The sequence below is a fragment of the Vicia villosa genome, unplaced genomic scaffold (genome assembly GCF_029867415.1).
Source record: "Vicia villosa cultivar HV-30 ecotype Madison, WI unplaced genomic scaffold, Vvil1.0 ctg.000287F_1_1, whole genome shotgun sequence".
In the NCBI taxonomy this organism is placed as follows: Eukaryota; Viridiplantae; Streptophyta; class Magnoliopsida; order Fabales; family Fabaceae; genus Vicia; species Vicia villosa.
The window spans coordinates 326,348-344,410 of NW_026705123.1; the positions used below are offsets into that span (position 1 = coordinate 326,348).

At 32.8% G+C, this 18,063-nt stretch overlaps 1 protein-coding gene across 1 annotated transcript; it reads left to right on the forward strand.

Annotated features, from left to right (window-relative positions):
* Window positions 1–8,274: 8,274 nt before the first annotated feature.
* On the forward strand, window positions 8,275–8,754 carry LOC131626447 (uncharacterized). Its single transcript, XM_058897266.1, has one exon. The coding sequence runs from the start codon at window positions 8,275–8,277 to the stop codon at window positions 8,752–8,754; it is 480 nt and encodes a 159-aa protein (XP_058753249.1).
* The last annotated feature ends 9,309 nt before the right edge of the window (window positions 8,755–18,063 follow it).

Consider the following 18,063-nt stretch of genomic DNA (forward strand, 5'->3'; position numbering starts at 1 on the left):
GTGGTAAAAAAATATCTTACAAAAATTCGAAAATGCTCTTCAAATTTCGGAAGCATATCTTTGGACGTACTCATATACACAAAGTCAAGGTGTAACTGAGCAAAACTCTCATTTTGTCGCAACTTAGACCGGAGATGCATCTTTGTAATAATCTCATGTACACTCCATTTATTTGTAACTGAGCCACACTCATTTTATCATAATTTAGTCCGGAGATGCATATCTGTAACAAATACGGATATACACTTTCATAATCACCATTTAGGTAGTAAGTTTTAACATTTTTTAAAGAAATATACTGATGTAATAGACCATGTATTATAAGTATACTATCATAATAATTATTATCAGTTAAACCATACATTAATGTAATAAGATGAAAATGTCATAGATTAAAATCCATCCATAATCCATAATATTGTCAAAATAATAAATTAAAAACGATAATACTATTCATAATTCCTAATACAAATACTATCTTACTAGGTATATCAGACCCCTTATTCTTTCGCTGCATCCTATATTGCTATGTCGTCTCTGTCTCAGATAGATGACATCCACAATGACCCTCCCAAAAGTGCCTTCTCGCGCAAGATCCATAATACGACGACATGGAGGTAACACATCAATGACATGATTTGCCATGAGCTGCTCCTCCTATAATATTTTCTGATGAGCTGACCTAGGTGGATCTTGTTGAGCATCAGGTGTCATGTAAGGATGTGACACTCTAAAATACCACTGAATGTAGTCGAGTGCACTGCTCCATTTACTAGAGCTACGACACCTCGTGCTTCATCCGGTACCAAATGATTAAGGAAATCATCATACATAACATCTACCTCTCTGCAGACCATAGTAGGAAAAGCATACACAAATGGTTCTCTTGGAACAACCTGCATAAACGCGAACCCGTGCATGACTTGCTCAGGCATAGGTGGATATATCAGACATGATCCAAATGTCTCCCTCATTATTTCTTAGGTTGAAATCAATTGAAGTGTGCTAAAATTGAGCCTCTGACAAAAGTTAGTGCAAGATGGATTGAATCACAAAGTTGTCACTTGAAATTAATATTTTACAAACATGGTTCGAATAATGCAAAAACTTGACTTGAATCATGAGTAAGTAAAAATTTGAATTTGAAGCTAAAAACGTTTAATTCAATTCAAGGTCTCATATGACTTGAATCATAAGGCTAATTGACTCAAATCATAAGGCGCCTTGAAATTTATTTTGGAATTCAATTATGGAAATGTGACTTGAGTTATAGAGTGATTTGACTCGAATCACATGCCTTAAGTCATGACTTGAATTAAACAAGAAAAAATTATGATTTTCTCATCTTGATTCAAATCATTTCTTCACTTGATTTGAATCATCACGTATGCATTTGAATCAAATCAAAGAGCTTGTTTACACCTATTTTGTGCCTTATATCAAGCATACATATAAACCAATTTATTTCTCTCTATAGCATATACCATTATAATCTTTGAATTTTTTTGAATGTTTTGTCAATCACACAAGCTTTCTCTCAAATTAACTTTGAAGAAAAAATTCATTGAGTGTTAATTTCTTGAGTTGTGAACATGTGTTGTGATAAATTCTTTTCTAAAAACTCCATCTTCACTCTCTAACCAAAACCACCATTGTTGATTGTTGCTCAACTTTGAAAAAGACTGTGAGATCTAGTTGTGAAAGGATTCATAAGGTGTTATAATGTTCGTGTGAATTTTATTATGTTTTCAACTTGAAGAAATATAGTGTGGTTGTGTTTTTTAGGAGATTGACATCAAGTAAAGGAAAAGAAGAGTTAATCATTCAAAGGAATTTTGATAATATCAAGTGAAGATCGATGCAGACGACATCCTGGAGTTTCTAACTCCTCCAACAAGTTCAAAGACTCGTATAAGAGAATTTCAGTAAGATCGAGTGAAGATCGTTGCAGACAAAATTTTGAATGCTTTGGTTTTAAAAATACGGTTCCGTTCAAGAATGAAAATCTTGAAGGATTTGTAGCCTAGCAAGTTGTGTACAGCAGAAGAAGAATCAAGATTCATATATGTGTTACTTAGTAATTGACTTTAAGTTTTCAATTTATCTATGATTATCTATTGTATCAAAAGACACTTGTAATTTTCAAATTAGTGGAATACTATCAATTTACTATAGCTTGCCATTGGAGATTGGACTAAGTGCAGGAGAGGACTACACATTGAACCAATATAAATCCTGTGTACACTTTTTCTATCCTAATATTTAAGCTCAGGTCTGTGTTAGATCTAATATGCTAAATATTTCTTTTCGGTGACTATTCTAGAAGTCGGTAATTTTAGACAGTTGTATTAAGTAATCAAATTCCATTTAAACATATTTATTTGAATTTAATTAGCATAATTACCATATTGTTAGTGGATTGATTCACCATTTGTTTGCCATCATTGAATTCACATGTACATCTATTTAATCGCAAAATTCCTTTTAGACCTCCGCTACCGTCCATTTTTAAACTCTGATTTTTGAAAATATTTTGAAAATAAATTTTGAGGAAAGGTCTATCCAACCCTCTTTTTAGACCATTCTACACATATATTCAACCCAATATTTTGAGAAAATAAACTAACGACGAAGAAGAGAGAAAATGTATGTTATGGTTTTGCTGTGAGATACAAAGATACTGTCAAAAAGCGAGAGTTAATTCGCTTATATATCGGTAAATACCATACGTGGTAAAATGTAATACCTTTTACAATAATTGATTATACCAACCTTGGTGATAAGTGTTTTAACTATATATATATATATATATATATATATATATATATATATATATATATATATATATATATATATATATATATATATATATATATATATATATATATATATATATATATATATATATATGTGTGTGTGTGTGTGTGTGTGTGTGTGTGTGTATTGTTGGAGCTGGGATTCGAACCCTATCACTCCATGAATGTATAATCATGATTAATTGTTTTGACCGTAATGCAATGTCTTTTCGTAAATGTAAAAAATAAAATGCGTCCAAAAATGAGGTATTACCACAGTTAACTGTCAGACCATTATAATTTAGTTATACCAAATGTATATTTCGTAGTAGTGTTTAAAATATGAATGTGTGGATGAGAGTTTTATGTTGGGAAAGCAATGCACATAGTAAGGACCATTCTTTATGAAAAGTTAAATTTTCTTTTTAAGCAAGTACAATGAGAATTCTGGGTTGAGTTTAGGGATGGAAATAGGCTGGGCCGAGCTAGGCTTTGTCAAGCCTAAGTCTAACTTGTCAAAAAAAACAAAAGCCTAAGCCAGACCTGTAGTCTGTCGTAGGCTTATTTTTAGGCCTGAGCCTGACCTTTCCGAAGGCCTGGTTAGCCCATATAAAAGCCTATTTGTTTTAGACATATGTAAATAAGCAATTAACATAATGTTTAAATATACTAACTAACTAAAAGACCAAGAGACTAAAAATTTGTTTGCATTGACTTATATTAACTTATCTATTAGCATAAGTTCTGAGAGACTATTTGTTTAAGAGAACTTTTGAAAACAATGTTCATCAGGTGTTTTTATCTTATTTTCACAAGTTCTTCAAGATAACCAAGTTTAATTTATGTATTTTAATTAAAAGTACAAAATATAACATAATGATGATAAAAAATTATTTATATTTATTTAAATAGTTCGGCCTGATAGGTTTAAAAGATTTTTTATGGGGCGGGGCCTCAGGCCTAACCTTTTTAACTAAATAGATTTATAAATGTAGATTATTTTAAATTGGCTGCATTTTGTGGTAAAACATTCCTGTGTGTGTGATGTCTTGACTAATGTCATGACACACTATGTGTGGAATTGTGTAGGATTGTATGGTTGAGCTAATACAGGTTTTTGTTGGATGTCATGCTCGATGTCATGACATCAGTATCTGACAGCAGTAGGTGTTACTTTTTAGTTGTTATGTTTCCTTATTTATCTCAGGCTATAATTTAGGAAACTATATATTTTGTGATGTATGATTTGCGCTAAAATATCTCGTACTACAACATATGTGAATACCTCGATGATGTGGAAATTATGGTAACTTGGTTAACCCTAATTTATGTTTGGAAGGCCCAAGGCCCAAGTGCTGCCTATAAAAAGACTGTTAATCCTACTTTCAGAGGCAGAGTTTGTGAGTGTGAAGATTACTGTGTGTTCTGTATTCACGTGTGTCTTAGTGTTTTTCTTGCACTCCATGCAATTGTCTCTTTGATGATTGTATTGGAATAGGGTGTTTTTGAGTTGTAATTGTTTTGTCACTCTAAGCTTTTAAGCATGAGTGTTGTGTCTCTTGATTGAAGCTTTGAAGCAAGATAAATATTTGTTTGAAGTGTGTCTTCATTATGATTTTATAACTGTCTGTTTGTTATCGCTGCTGTGATTGAGGGGGAGTGAGTAGGAACTCAGGTCTAGCACTAGATTGAAATTGTATTGGATAGGTCTTAAGTGAAGAGTTGTAAACGGGTGAGTTTAGCTCTGAATTAATACTGCTTATAGTGGATTTCCTCCCTGGCTTGGTAGCCCCCAGAGTAGGTAGTTTGACCGAACTGGGTAAACAATTATCTGTGTTCCTTACTGTTTTTGTTTACTTTCTGCATAAATTTTATAATCAGTTCTGAAGTGGATGTCATAACATCCGACACGACATCGATCGTGTGTTACTAGAATTTTCAATTAAAAAGCCTAGGCCTTTTCTATTTCCCCCTAGTTAAGTTTGAAGGTATTGTTAAAGGAGGATGAATTTTCTAGGTTTGTTTAGAGTAAATTTGTAACCCTCGCAGCCTAAGGCGTTTATCAGATTTTTGCTAAGCTGTCTTTCATGTGGCGTGCCACGTCACCTTCTTTCAGACGTTGACAGTAGAGACTAAAATTGTGGATAAAAAACTTTAGAAGCACCATTGTTTGAAGGAATTTTTTAGAGGGATTAAAATTGAATTACGAAATATTTATAGGGACTCATAGATATTTAACCCATAAATTTATTATTGTTATGATATATTTTGTACTTTGAATTAAAATACAATAATAAAGCTTAGTTATCTTGAAAAATTTATAAAAAAATAAACTAAAAAACTTTATGAACAATGTCATAATTTATTTTCATAAATCTCTCAAATAAATATTCTCATAAAACTTATGTTGGTAAGTAGAGGTTTTGATAAGTCAATAAGGAAAAAATTTAGTCTCAGTAGTATTTTAATTTGTTAGTCTATTTAAATATTAATTGAATTGCTTAATTACAAATGTTCTAATAAAATAAGATTTTTAAATAGGTCAGAACGTTAACTAGACATTTGAAAATGTTAGACTCAAGTCTAAAAATAAATTTATGATAAGTTATAAATCAAATATAAACTTTAAATTTTTTAGCAGAATAAACATAAATTTGACAAAGGTTAATTTAAACCAGCCTATTTTCACCCCTCTCTACGACATAGATCTAAAATTGTCAACTTAAAAAAAAGTAAGAGGACAAAAGTGCAATTAAATTTTGTTTATAAAATCAACAAAATTAAATATGTTTAGAAAAAGAGGGAATATACCATTAATGTCCAAAGTAGAGTCAAGAGTTTGCCATTAATGTTTTCAAGTGATTATTTATTTTTGTATGATCCAATCTTTTCCGTTGATTATAGGCATAACTAACTTAGCAACTTGCAATAATTTATTAATGAGAAAATCTAGGAGCTAGCTTTGTTAGAACTAATTATATTATGAAAGTAGAAACTTTGAGACAAAGATTGGAAATCTTCAACCATTAAGAGCCAAAACTGAACTATCACAAATTAAAATAACAACACTCTTCCCTTCCAAATGTCCCAAGTGCATGCATCTTGATCATAATATATTGAAGGTCAACTCAACTAAGCAAAAACTCATGTGTAAGGAATGAGAAAGACTAAATGGAACACAGAAATTCAAGTATAAAACAGTTTAATAAAAAATAACCATAGTCATAATCAACTTATTTTTCTATGAAATGAAAGTGATTTACTTAATAAAACAAAATTAGGGCCGGCCTCCAATTGAGCAACTCAGTATATATAATAAACTAAACTTCTTCTATTTTAAACTAAGAGCCTTGCTATATGTACACCAAAAAACATACACCACTCATGTACACCGTATCAAACATAGCATAGGTAATTGAATTGTTGTGTCAGAACAAAAAAAAAATAATAATTAAATATTTGAAAGAAAGTAAAACCGTATAATACTACGGTGTAAATGTCACTTGTAGTGTACAAATAACATTTCCCTTAAACTAAGTGACGTTCAATATTTGTTCACAAGATTTTATTTTTTAAAAAAATATTTGTATCACGTGCATGCAACTGCAAAAATTAAGCCCTAGAGTCGGAAATGACTATAATAGACCGTAAGATTTTTGAAAAAGTTTAACATGACTATTTGTTTAAGAGGATTAGTTGGTTTATGAATGTATATGAGTTAAAATGTTGCATGCAATAATTTATTAGGGCAAAATGAAAATAATTCATGAGCTAAAATGACAGCTTAATTTAAAGGTAGCGTGTGTGCATATTTCTTCAATATTTTGGTGGTGCAGTAGCTTGATTTGATTAAGTACCAGAAGGCATGTGTGATGGAGACAAACAAAGAAAGTGTAAAAGAAAAAAACTCTTTCTTTCCAAAATAAATAAGAAAAGAAGAAAATCTCAAAACGATTTTAAAATTAAAACAGGAATATTTAAAGATGGTTTGGTGGCAAGTCGGGCTGGAAAATACGAGTTGAATTTGCCTCGGCTCAACTCCTTAAGAATGTGCTCATCTAAAATTTTGATTTAATAAGTTCGACACCATTTTTGTTAAGCTCAAATTCGACTTATTATAAGTTCACGAACAACTTAGTTCAACTCGTTGAATTCATCTCGTTAAAAATAACTTAGTTCAACTAAATTTTTCTCACTTGAGAGTATAAATTTTTAAAAATGAGTTATAACTTAGTTCACGAACAACTAAAGTAAGAATATTCTAAGTCCTACATTGATTTGACATAGAGCTTGAAAATAGTTTATATAGAGTGACACTTCTCACCTTACCAACCAATTTTGTAAGGATGAATTAGGTCAAACTCTAATATAGTATCAGAGCCTATCAATCAAAAAAGTGTTGGGCGTGAAGGGGTGTGTTAGGAAGATTTGAAGTCCCACAGGGTATGATGGTCTATTCCATCACCACTTATTGTTGGCCTTCTTCGTTAATCAAGGAACTGGAAACTTGTTTTAGAAACTTTCTGTGGTCTGGAGACGTCAACAAGCGGAAACTAGTTACGGTGGCATGGCACAAGATTTGTAGACCGACCCTTGAGGTCGGTTTAAATATCAGGTCCCTAGCAACGTTAAATGAAGCGTCAAAGCTGAAAATCTGTTGGGAGATGATGAATTCAAATGAATCTTGGGCTTTAATTCTCAGAGCTCGGGTTTTACGAGGTAACAGTTGTATTAATCACCACATTTCTTCTACTTTATGGAGCGGAATCAAAACAGAATTTTAGATTGTTAAAGAGAACTCATCTATGTTGATTGGTAACGGTCGAAATACTAGCTTCTGGTTTGATATTTGGTGCGGAAACTCAACTTTGGTTGATATTTTCCACATACCTGCAGCTTGGCATGTCCTTTTAAAAGACACAGTTTCAAATTTCATTCATGACCATAATTGGGAAATTCCTCAACAGCTGACAGATTATTGCCCAAATATTTATCTATTGTGAACAAAGTAGTGATACCAATTGAGAACAGAGAGGACTATTTGGTTTGGAAGTTAACTGATACGGGAGATTTGTCCTTAAAACAAGCCAATTCATTCAAATGCAAGATCAGCTCTCATCCACACTGGTCCAGGTTTGTATGGAGCAAAGATATTCCTCATGCTAAATCTTTTGTATCCTGGAGATTAATGCACAATAAGCTCCCCACGGATGAAAATCTTAAACTGCGAGGTTGCGCCATGCCGTCAATATGCAGTCAATGCAGACTTAAGGAAGAGACTACTTTTCATCTTTTTTTTGAATGTTGCTTCGCTGTGAATATTTGGACGTGGTTATCTGAAGTTATTAATAGAAGAATTGTTATCTCCCACCCAGCCGATCTTTGGAAGATATGTGATCGGAACTGGAGTCCGCAATGTAAGATAGTGGTTCAGGCTCTCATTATCAATATTATTCATACTATTTGGAATTGTAGAAACATGCTAAGATTTCAGAATACCTCAACAACTTGGAGAAACGCGATTACTCACATCAAAGCTCATGTGCAGCTTGTCGGCACCTGGACTAACCATACTTTCCGGAACTCCTCGGATAATTTCAGGATTTTGAAACTGTTTGACATTCCAGTTCATCCACCTCGCACTACATTGACCAAAGAAATTTTCTGGACTCCTCCGCTTGAAAACTGGGTGAAAGTTAATACTGATGGAGCAGCCAATAACGTTTCTTCAGCTTGCGGTGGTATTTTTCGTAGCAGTACATGTGATTTTATCGTCGGGTTCTCTGAAAATTTAGGTCTCCATAATGCATTTTATGCTGAAATCTCTGGAGCTATGCGAGCTATTGAAGTGGCACAACAACACCAATGGCAACATTTATGGCTAGAAACTGATTTGACTCCGGTGGTCAAAGCTTTTAACAACCAAGCATCTATCCCTTGGATTCTTAGGAATAGATGACATAACTGCCTGGCTTATACTAGACATATTATTTTTTTGGTTACACATGTGTATAGAGAGGCCAATTCGTGTGCTGATTTGTTGGCGAATGAAGGGCTTTCGGTAGATGGGTACCAGTCCTTCATTAATATTCCGCAATGGTTATTGTCTAGCGTGATTTCCAACAAGTTATGTCGGCCTAACTTTAGAGTTACCTCTTTTGAGTGAGGGTTTGGTCTGGTCCCCCCTCCTTTTTTTTGTAATAATTTCTTCTTCTTTTATGATATTTAACTTTATATAAAAAAAGAGTAACACCCCTCACCTTATCAACCGATTTATATAGAGCTTGAAAATAGTTAATATGAGTAAATCTTTAAATTTTACTTTTAAACACAAATATAATTCATCTTATATAATCCAGATGACTCATAAATCTAAAGAGTCGAACTACGTATAGTTTAAGTTCAACTAATTTAATTAACGAATTTAGTTTTTTTTCTCATTTAACTCATTTTGAATCATGAATCTAGTTCAACAATTTAATTATCAAATCAAATTCCAAACTATTTTTGAGTTGGTTCGGTTGAGTGCTCGCCTTAGCTAGTAATAAAAAGCTAGTAATAAAAGAAAATCAAAAGTTGAAGATAATTTGCTAAGCTATATTATATGAATACAAATAGTAAATGAGTTAATTATAATGGTTTGTCCAACTAATTCGATGATTAATTCGATTAGTTGGTGGTTTTTAATCTAACTAATTAAATAACCATTCTTATTGATTATATAATTATATATTTTTTATGCATTGATTATATAATTATATATTTTTTTATGCTTTACGAGTAATACTAATAAATAATATATTTTTAAAAAATATTTTCTTTTGCGTTATGAATTACTTTTAATTTTCCATCTTTTTAGTTGTTGTTATAATTTTCAAACTAGAAGTGTAGTAAATGTATTCTGGCTTAAGAGAGAATATGAGTTATAAATAATTTTAATGGCAAATTTAATTAATTAGTTGATTAGCTATTTTTAGTCCGACTAGTTTAATTAGTTAGTTAATTAATTATTTTATTGACAATAATGTTTTTATTTCTTTGTGTATCATCAATTTTTTATCATTATTAATTATTATTTTTTGGCTTAATTGAAGTCTTTTCCTTATTTTTAATCAATTTTTTAATATTGATCATCTTATTTTTAAATTTGCAATTTTAATTCTTTTTCAATTATTAATTTCTAAATTTTAATCCTGTTATTTTTAAATTTGCAATTTTTGTTCCCTATTTTACCAATTTTTAAAATTAAACTTTTATATATTTTAAAACTTTTATTAATTGTTCTGGAAATATTGTGCAATTTTTTTCCTTTAAGTGTGAGATAATTAAGACAATTGTAAGGCAAGTTAAGTCTTAGACCATCTCAAAAAGCCAAAGTAATTATTTTGTTTGCATCTTAGTCATTCATTTTTTTCATTTGCATAAAAATGATGTTTGTGATGCATTAAAATTTTTTCTAATTAAACTCTTCTTGCATCAAAAAAATTTCTCACTAAAATGTTTTTTTTTTGATACAAACTAAAATGTTTAATCATAAGAAATCACAAATTCATAAGGAGATTTTGAAATGTCATTGATGGGACAGCATAATGGTCACTACCCGTGCTAAGAAAAAAAAAACACCAATGAAGGAGGATGACAATAAAAGGAAGAAAAATGTGGTTGCTTTTGAAAATTCAAGTACAAAGAAAAAGGCAACCCCTAATTATTTTTTTCTATTGTAGAAGATATTGAAAACAACCAGGATGACATAGTGTTAACCCCAATAAGAAAATCAAGAAGATTGTAGTTGGAAAGAAGATATTCAATAATCTTCTTGTCACTCCCTTCGATAATGTGTCATTTCATTCAGAAGAGTTTGTTCTTAAATGGAAGTTTGTATACCATATATTCCATTTGAAAATCAGAAATGGATACAATTGGATAACTAATTATTTTGAATGGTGTTGTTGATTTTCTTCAAGGTGGCGCAGGGCATATCTGCATGATTAAAACTCCAACTCCTAAGTCAATTCAAGATTCAATATGAGAATAGTGAAAAGTAGAGATCAGAGAATGTACCTTACTATTTGCATGTGAACTAATTTTAAACCTTGGGTCAAATTAGGTGGATTTGAGATGAATTGGGCCTTAGTTATTTTGGCCCTTGGTCGACCCATAATAGTTTTTCCCAAGGCTTTGTCAGGCACTAAAGATGTTGAGGGAAACTTTAAGTGATGTTGGTCGTCCTCCAGGATGTCGTCTGATGTGAAATAGAACTGAAACGCCTAGAATCAATTGAAAAAGTAGTGGGGATTATGAATCCTATATGGTCACAATTACTTGGAACTTGAAATCATACCCTTATTAGACGAGTATGACTCATAAAAGGTATCTGGGAATTCCTTGGAGGAAGGAACTTCTTCATGTGACTCACTAGAAACCCTTTTATCAAATGTTGGTTGAGAAATTAATCACACCGAGGTCCCTTTACCCCTCCCATCTTAATCGAGGAAGATATACAAGCCAATTGGCAGAGAAGAGAACACGCTAAGGATTATATTTAGCTTCTCCTGAAGACCGGTGATTGTAAGCCCAACTACACTGATGTGAAGTTCTATTTAGACCTTCGAGCCTAGAAGGACCCAACGGAGTAGGATTGGGTTAACACAAAATAGATGAAAATTCATCGACTATGGGAACCGAGATTGCTATAGATGCAGTTGTAATTGTGGTCGGCGGTCCCTTGGAATGGTTAACTCTTCTAATGGAGCAAGAAAAAGGATATGTAATTCCTTTGGTGACTGTGTGATCCCGCTTTATGAGTCTCTGCTCACAAGAATAGGGATGTAGTAGCCCTTTTCTACCTTTGAGTTAGCCGTTCTAAAGCTATGTTGTTAATCTCGAAAAACAATGCGAAAGTGGGGAGCGGCGTTGGCATTATTTCAGTGACGCAAACACTAAAAAATAAATATTTTAATGGCACTTACAAGCTAAAAATATACTAGCAAATAGAAAAAAAACTTAAATTTCATGAATTCTTAGCAATAAAACACTTCCAAATACATAATAACATAAGTCTTAAGCAAAATATTGAAACATACTTCCAAATAACAATAAAATTCAAGAAAACAAACACTGAAATATCTATAACTTCATCCTCTTCATCTTCACCTCCACATAACCATGGGTTATTGGTATCAATATCATCCATGACCACATCAATCAAATCATCACTGTCAAAGCGCTCTTCCAAAGTTTGATCATACTTTATAAAAACAAAGTCTTGCAACATTTGATTATGCTTCAAATGTGCACTATACATACCAATAGCTTCAACAATTAATTTGAAACTTTTTAAATTTGCAACATTGAAAGCAATTCCATTCCGATAAAAGAAATAAGTGATGTCACAAGTTAGTTTGTGTAGCTTAACAGAAGAAGCAACTAATTGAGCATTAGAATGATGGTTGAGTAGAATTAGTAAGGAGGAGAAAATGACATGGCTGTTGGTAGAAGCATAAATTAAAGAAAAAAAGAAAAATATAAGAACAAGAACAGAGTAGTAGAATAAGAGAAATAAAGATGATGATGGTGAAGAACCAAGATACCTGAAGCAAAGTTGATGATGTGGGATGGAGAGAAGAGAACGATGGAGCAAACATAAGAGTTGATGATGGTGATGAGGGATTGAGAGAATAACAGTTGCGATGATGATGTGAGAAGGAGAAAAACATCGTGGTACGAGAAAACAAAACCAAACGAAAACGAAAATAGAATTATTTTTTTTATTATGTTTTTACTCAAAATTTTGACCCGACCCAGTTTGCGAAATAGAGAAATTGGACGCTCCGGACCGCATCTGAACTGCTCCAGGACCCGAATTCGTGACCACTCAAGCCGCTTCACCATTTCGCGTTATACTAGTTCCACCGGAAGCGGCCTCGCCGAATTTTTTGCACCGCGCCTCTATAGAGGCCGCTCTAGCCGCTTTTAACAACATAGTCCTAAAGCATTTAAAATTTTCTTCTTCCCAACTTCATCTAGGGTCTTGGACGTTCATGAAGGTATTTCAGCTGTGTGCCGAGCATAAATCTTGGAAACCTTCTCTAGGATTTTTCCTTGATCCGTTCCATCTAAGGAGCACTTCTCAAGACCAGTTCTGTAATCAGAGGCTCATTAGTTTCCATCATGTCAATCCTTGGTTTGACCCCTTTATTATGGACAAGGGAGACTTTATGGGGAGTGTCTTACTGGTAAAGTCCCTTACACCCGCGACCCATCTCGTTTTTTGCCACCTCCCTAGTGAAGTCAAGCCTTCTCCAAATTTGAGTTTTGATGAAGCCAAATTTACAAGCAAGTGTTCATAGCAAAAGAATGGAAAAAGCTTCAAGTTTAACTTATAGCATCAAGTGTTCAAGGATCATCATATACTTTGAAGACTAACTTTGATGTTTGATTGATCTTTCTATTTTGAGGTATATGCATGCAAATTATGTTGATATTATAGTGCTCAATCCTTAACATTTTTACTTGCATGCATGAAAATTTGGTTGTGGTAGCTACTGGTTTTATACTTCTATCAAAAGCATTTTTCATGTTTCAGTAGTCGTAATTGATTATAGCATATATGGTTATCGACTACGCCTTCTTTTCCTACCTTATGGAAACCTTTTTTTGCCTACCTAACCGATTACAACCTTTTACGGTCATGAGTTTTTGAATTTCTAGAGGCAACACTTCAGCGTAACCGGTTACAACCTTTCTCGTAATCGATTACCATTGAAGCAATGGCATAATTTCACTTTGAATCTGAACCAAACGAAGTTATTTTTGCACCCCTCAATCATTGCACTCTTTCATTGATTCATACACTTTCAGATGGGTGTTAAGATGTTATAAATACTCTCATTTTTCAGATTTCAAAACTCAACTCTTTAATTACAATTTAATATCATTTACTCACTCATTTTAAAACAAGTGTTTTGATACTTGAACTTTCATTGAGATATTTTTCTGCATATTGTTTTTAAATCAGTTCAGAAAAATTCCCCTTCATTCATAAACACTTGAGCACTATTATATCATTGTAAGTTGCTTGTTTAAAAGAGAAGATTAATCCTAGTGATTGATAAATATTCATCTACTTTCTTTACTAAAATAATGTCTAGAATTGGTTATAATACCTTGTTGTCCAAGATTGTTGGGAGAAAGATAGTTGAGTTTGAGAGAATTGTTTTCATTTCAACTTGGTTGATCACAAGAGGATTGTTCTTGTTGATTGTGTTAGTCTTATACAAGTCCTAACAATAGATATCTTTCGTGTTGAAAGTGGACTGAAGTACTCTCAGATTATGAGAGGAACCAAGATACATCATTGTGTTCTTTATTATTTTTGCACTTGTTGCTTTCATAACATTACCATAAATCAGAAAAATAATTACCTTCATCATTTAAATCATAAAAATTTTAAAGTACCTAATTCACACCCCTTCTTAGGCGCAATCTGAACTTACAATTTATACCTAAAGTACTGGTCTAAAATCCACTTTAATCGAGACATTCGTTCTTACTTTACCAATTTGGGTTCTCTTTCTAAAAAAGAGATGGAAATGAAGGAAGAAATATGATCTTGGTTTCAATGGCTTGGATATAAGGAAAGACTCAGCAACGATTAGGTTCCTTGTATCGAGGTGAGAAAAAGGAGGATTGACAACTATGCCATCGTGAGTGAAATTAGACAGGGAGATAGGAAAATGATTTTTGGTGAGAGCAAAGTCATTGTGTTTTTTGACATGCGTGATCATGTCTTCCAAATAACATGTAAAAGGTGAACAAGACGAAGTTTTTATACAACCATAAAAATGCTCAAGGTATTAAGGTTGTGGTGAATACTAGGACTACTATTTATGCCCTGTCTCCTCCGACGACCACTGCTTCTACTCTAACCCCTTCTATTATCTCGGCGATAGAGACTTATCTCGGGAACAAAGACTTCTAATTCTACTCCTAAGGTGGATCAACTTGTGGACGCTGCAACCACTTTGACTGTGTGAGACTTGTCTCCACCTCCAGTTTCAACAAAGAGAGACCAGGATGAAAATCAACGATTCCCTGAGATAAGGGTTTTCCAAAACAAACTCGTGTCACCGAGGATGTTGCTTCAAATGAGGGAACTCCCTTTATGCAAATGCCACATGTCTTATCTTCCCGATTTGCTCGCACTATTGAGGAGATTGCCACAACTGTTTCGACGTCATATCTATCATCGCTCAGAATCTCCTTGAGGGTTAGAAGATGGAACTCATCTCCAAGCTTACTCACGGTATGTTCAAAGCTGCTTCTATATTCTCCCTTGTAGCTGCTGATCGGGGAGACGTCTTGGCTCCAAGTAATTCCAACAAAGAAAGAGATACTTTCAAAGGGAAATGTGAAACTATAAAACTGAGGTGCTCTACTTTCATGGAGTCAACAAGGTAGTATCACAAAGGCAAAATTTTGTTTGGACTATAAGCAAAATAAAAAATATCACACATTATATTTTAAATATACCAAGGAGGAAAGAAAACTATACTTCTTGTTTATATTGACGATATTATTGTTAGATGAGATGATCTAAGTGCAAGACAACTACTTCTTGAGAATTGAGGTAGGTCATTCAAAAAATGGTATTTTTATCTCTTAAAGAAAATATGTGCTAGATGTTTTGTAGCAAATAGAAAAACTTGAACGTAAACCTACTAGTGTTCCTACTTAACAAAACCATAAGATGTTCTATAAGTAAGGAAAATGTCAAAGTTGACAAGGGTCAACATCAGGGGTGAAAGTTATACTTTGCACACACTAGGATGAATTTGGCATATTCAACTATTGTAGTGAGCCAATTCATGCATGATCCGAGGTTGAAACACTTGCATATGATTGACATTGTTCTACAATATCTCAAAGCCACTATAAGAAAAAGAATATTGTTTAAAAAAAGTGGAAGTCTAACTATGGAGACTTACACTGATGCTGATTATGTAGATTCATTGATTGATATATGATCTACTCCAGGCTACCTTCTTGTTTTAAAAAGCTTACAACTTGGAAGAGTAAAAAACAAAATGTAATTGCTCGACCATCCGCTGAAGCTAAATTCAAAGCTATGACATTAGGCATTTGTGAACTACTATGGATGAAACAAATGTTAGAAGATTCGAAGATACTGCGTGAAGGCCCTAGAAGTTATTTTGTTACAATAAATTGACTATCAGCATTGCACATAATCTAGATCAATATGACATGACAAATTGTGGATTGATGACTATCACTTGCTTATCTTTTGAGCATCAATTAGCAGATGATAACAAAGAATCTACCAACAAAACGATTCAACCAACTTCCTTGCAAGTTTGGAATGATTGATATTCACTCACAAAATTGAGCGGGAGTATTAAAGATATTAATATTTATAGTTATTTTATTTTATTAATATGTGACTTATTAAGTAAGTACATTAGATTAATATTTATAATTATTTAAGTTAATTTATTTTTTAATTGTAAATTACAATTTTAAAATGTATGAAATTACTTTTTCTACATTATTTTTGTATATAATGCTTTGAAATTTTGGATGAAGATACAAGTATTCTATTTTTTTGTACTTCTATAACATTGATCCATTGTTACATCTAACTTTTCCAACGTATAGTTACCACCAAAATATATTATATACAAAAATGTAGTGTGAAGCACTATTCATGGAAACAATTTGTCTAATACATTCCCCCGGGACAAAGTTATAAGAGATTATTATGAACAAAACGTGGTGTTGATGGTGTCTAGGGACAAGTGATTATTTGCATAATGCATTCCATTCCATCCATGCTACTTTAAAAATACTGTTCTGTTTATGATAGCAGAAAATAAATGAATATGATTAACACATGGTGCTGAGTAATGGTGTCTCTCACAAGCCACCAATGATGATTAGGATGACAAACAATGGGTCTAGGGTGCCTGAATATACATATAGATTTGCTTTATGATATCTTAATCAATTTACTGTTAAATTCTTCCATCAAATATATAGAAAATATTATCTCATCTTCATAATATATATGTCTTACTTTTATTGGTGAATAATGTCTTTCAATTTGTTTGTGATATTATTTATTAATGATAAACAATGAAACGTCATGGTAGCAAAGTTGTTGCCTTGTCGGTGTTACCTACCTTTATTGAAGGGAGATGATGATATACTAATCATTTGTGCTACTTGTCATTTGATAAGTTGATATCATTGTAACTTCTTAACTGAACATATGTTTAGGTATATGCTCATTGGAAATACAAGTTGAATTCATCTTCATAGGTTCAAATTTAATAAAAATATAGGTTTCTAATAAATATAATCTTTATGTGTCATATGCAAAGCATAAAGATAAGAGTTCAATAGTGAAGTGAGAAGAATAAAGTGCCGAGTTAGTAGACTCTCTTTTTCTTTTGAGCAAGTGATTATGTGTAAGAGAATTCTCCTGACTATTCAGATCAATTTAACGGCTTATCACGATTAACGTATCATTTTATACTTTCAGTTGTCAACCACTTCTCTTATTTAAGAGAGAAAGCGTGTTATTTCTCATGTATTCAAAATCATTCTCATTCACTCATTACGTTTTATACTCTTATTGACTTAAGCGGTGGAGTGCTAACCTTGCAGGTTAGCCCTCTCTCTAGCGCATCAGAAGCTCTTGAGCAGCACAACAACTATGGTTCCACTATAGAATATTGGTGTTGTTTGTGAGAATCGAAATCTAATTCCCGCTCATTTTAAAGTTTAGATCTTTGTTAGCAATTCACATCTCCTATGTTTGAAGTACAGATCTCTGTTCCCAATCATTTTCCTCGAATTTCAACTTCCTTTTCATAAGATTCTCTCTCAGATTCATGAACTAGGGTGGTCCCCAAATCCACTCGCTCTTTCATTAAACGGAAAGTTATCATCGCTACTGAAGCTGCCAAAGATCCACCATATTTTCCTCAAAGAGTGGACGATTTAATCTTAGTAACATCTTCGCCTGTTCCTTCGCGGCAAGATCTTGTTCAACTTAGAGAAGACTAGGGAGTATTCCAGCCTCTTCTATTTGTCGGATTCACACAAAAATTTCACTAAGGTGAGCCTTCACTCATACCTTCTCCACTGCTTGTGATACTTGAACATGAAATGCTTCTCGACTTTCGACTGTTATAGGCTAATCCCAGCGCGTTGGGACCAAACAATCTGCTAAAAAGTGTTTACAACA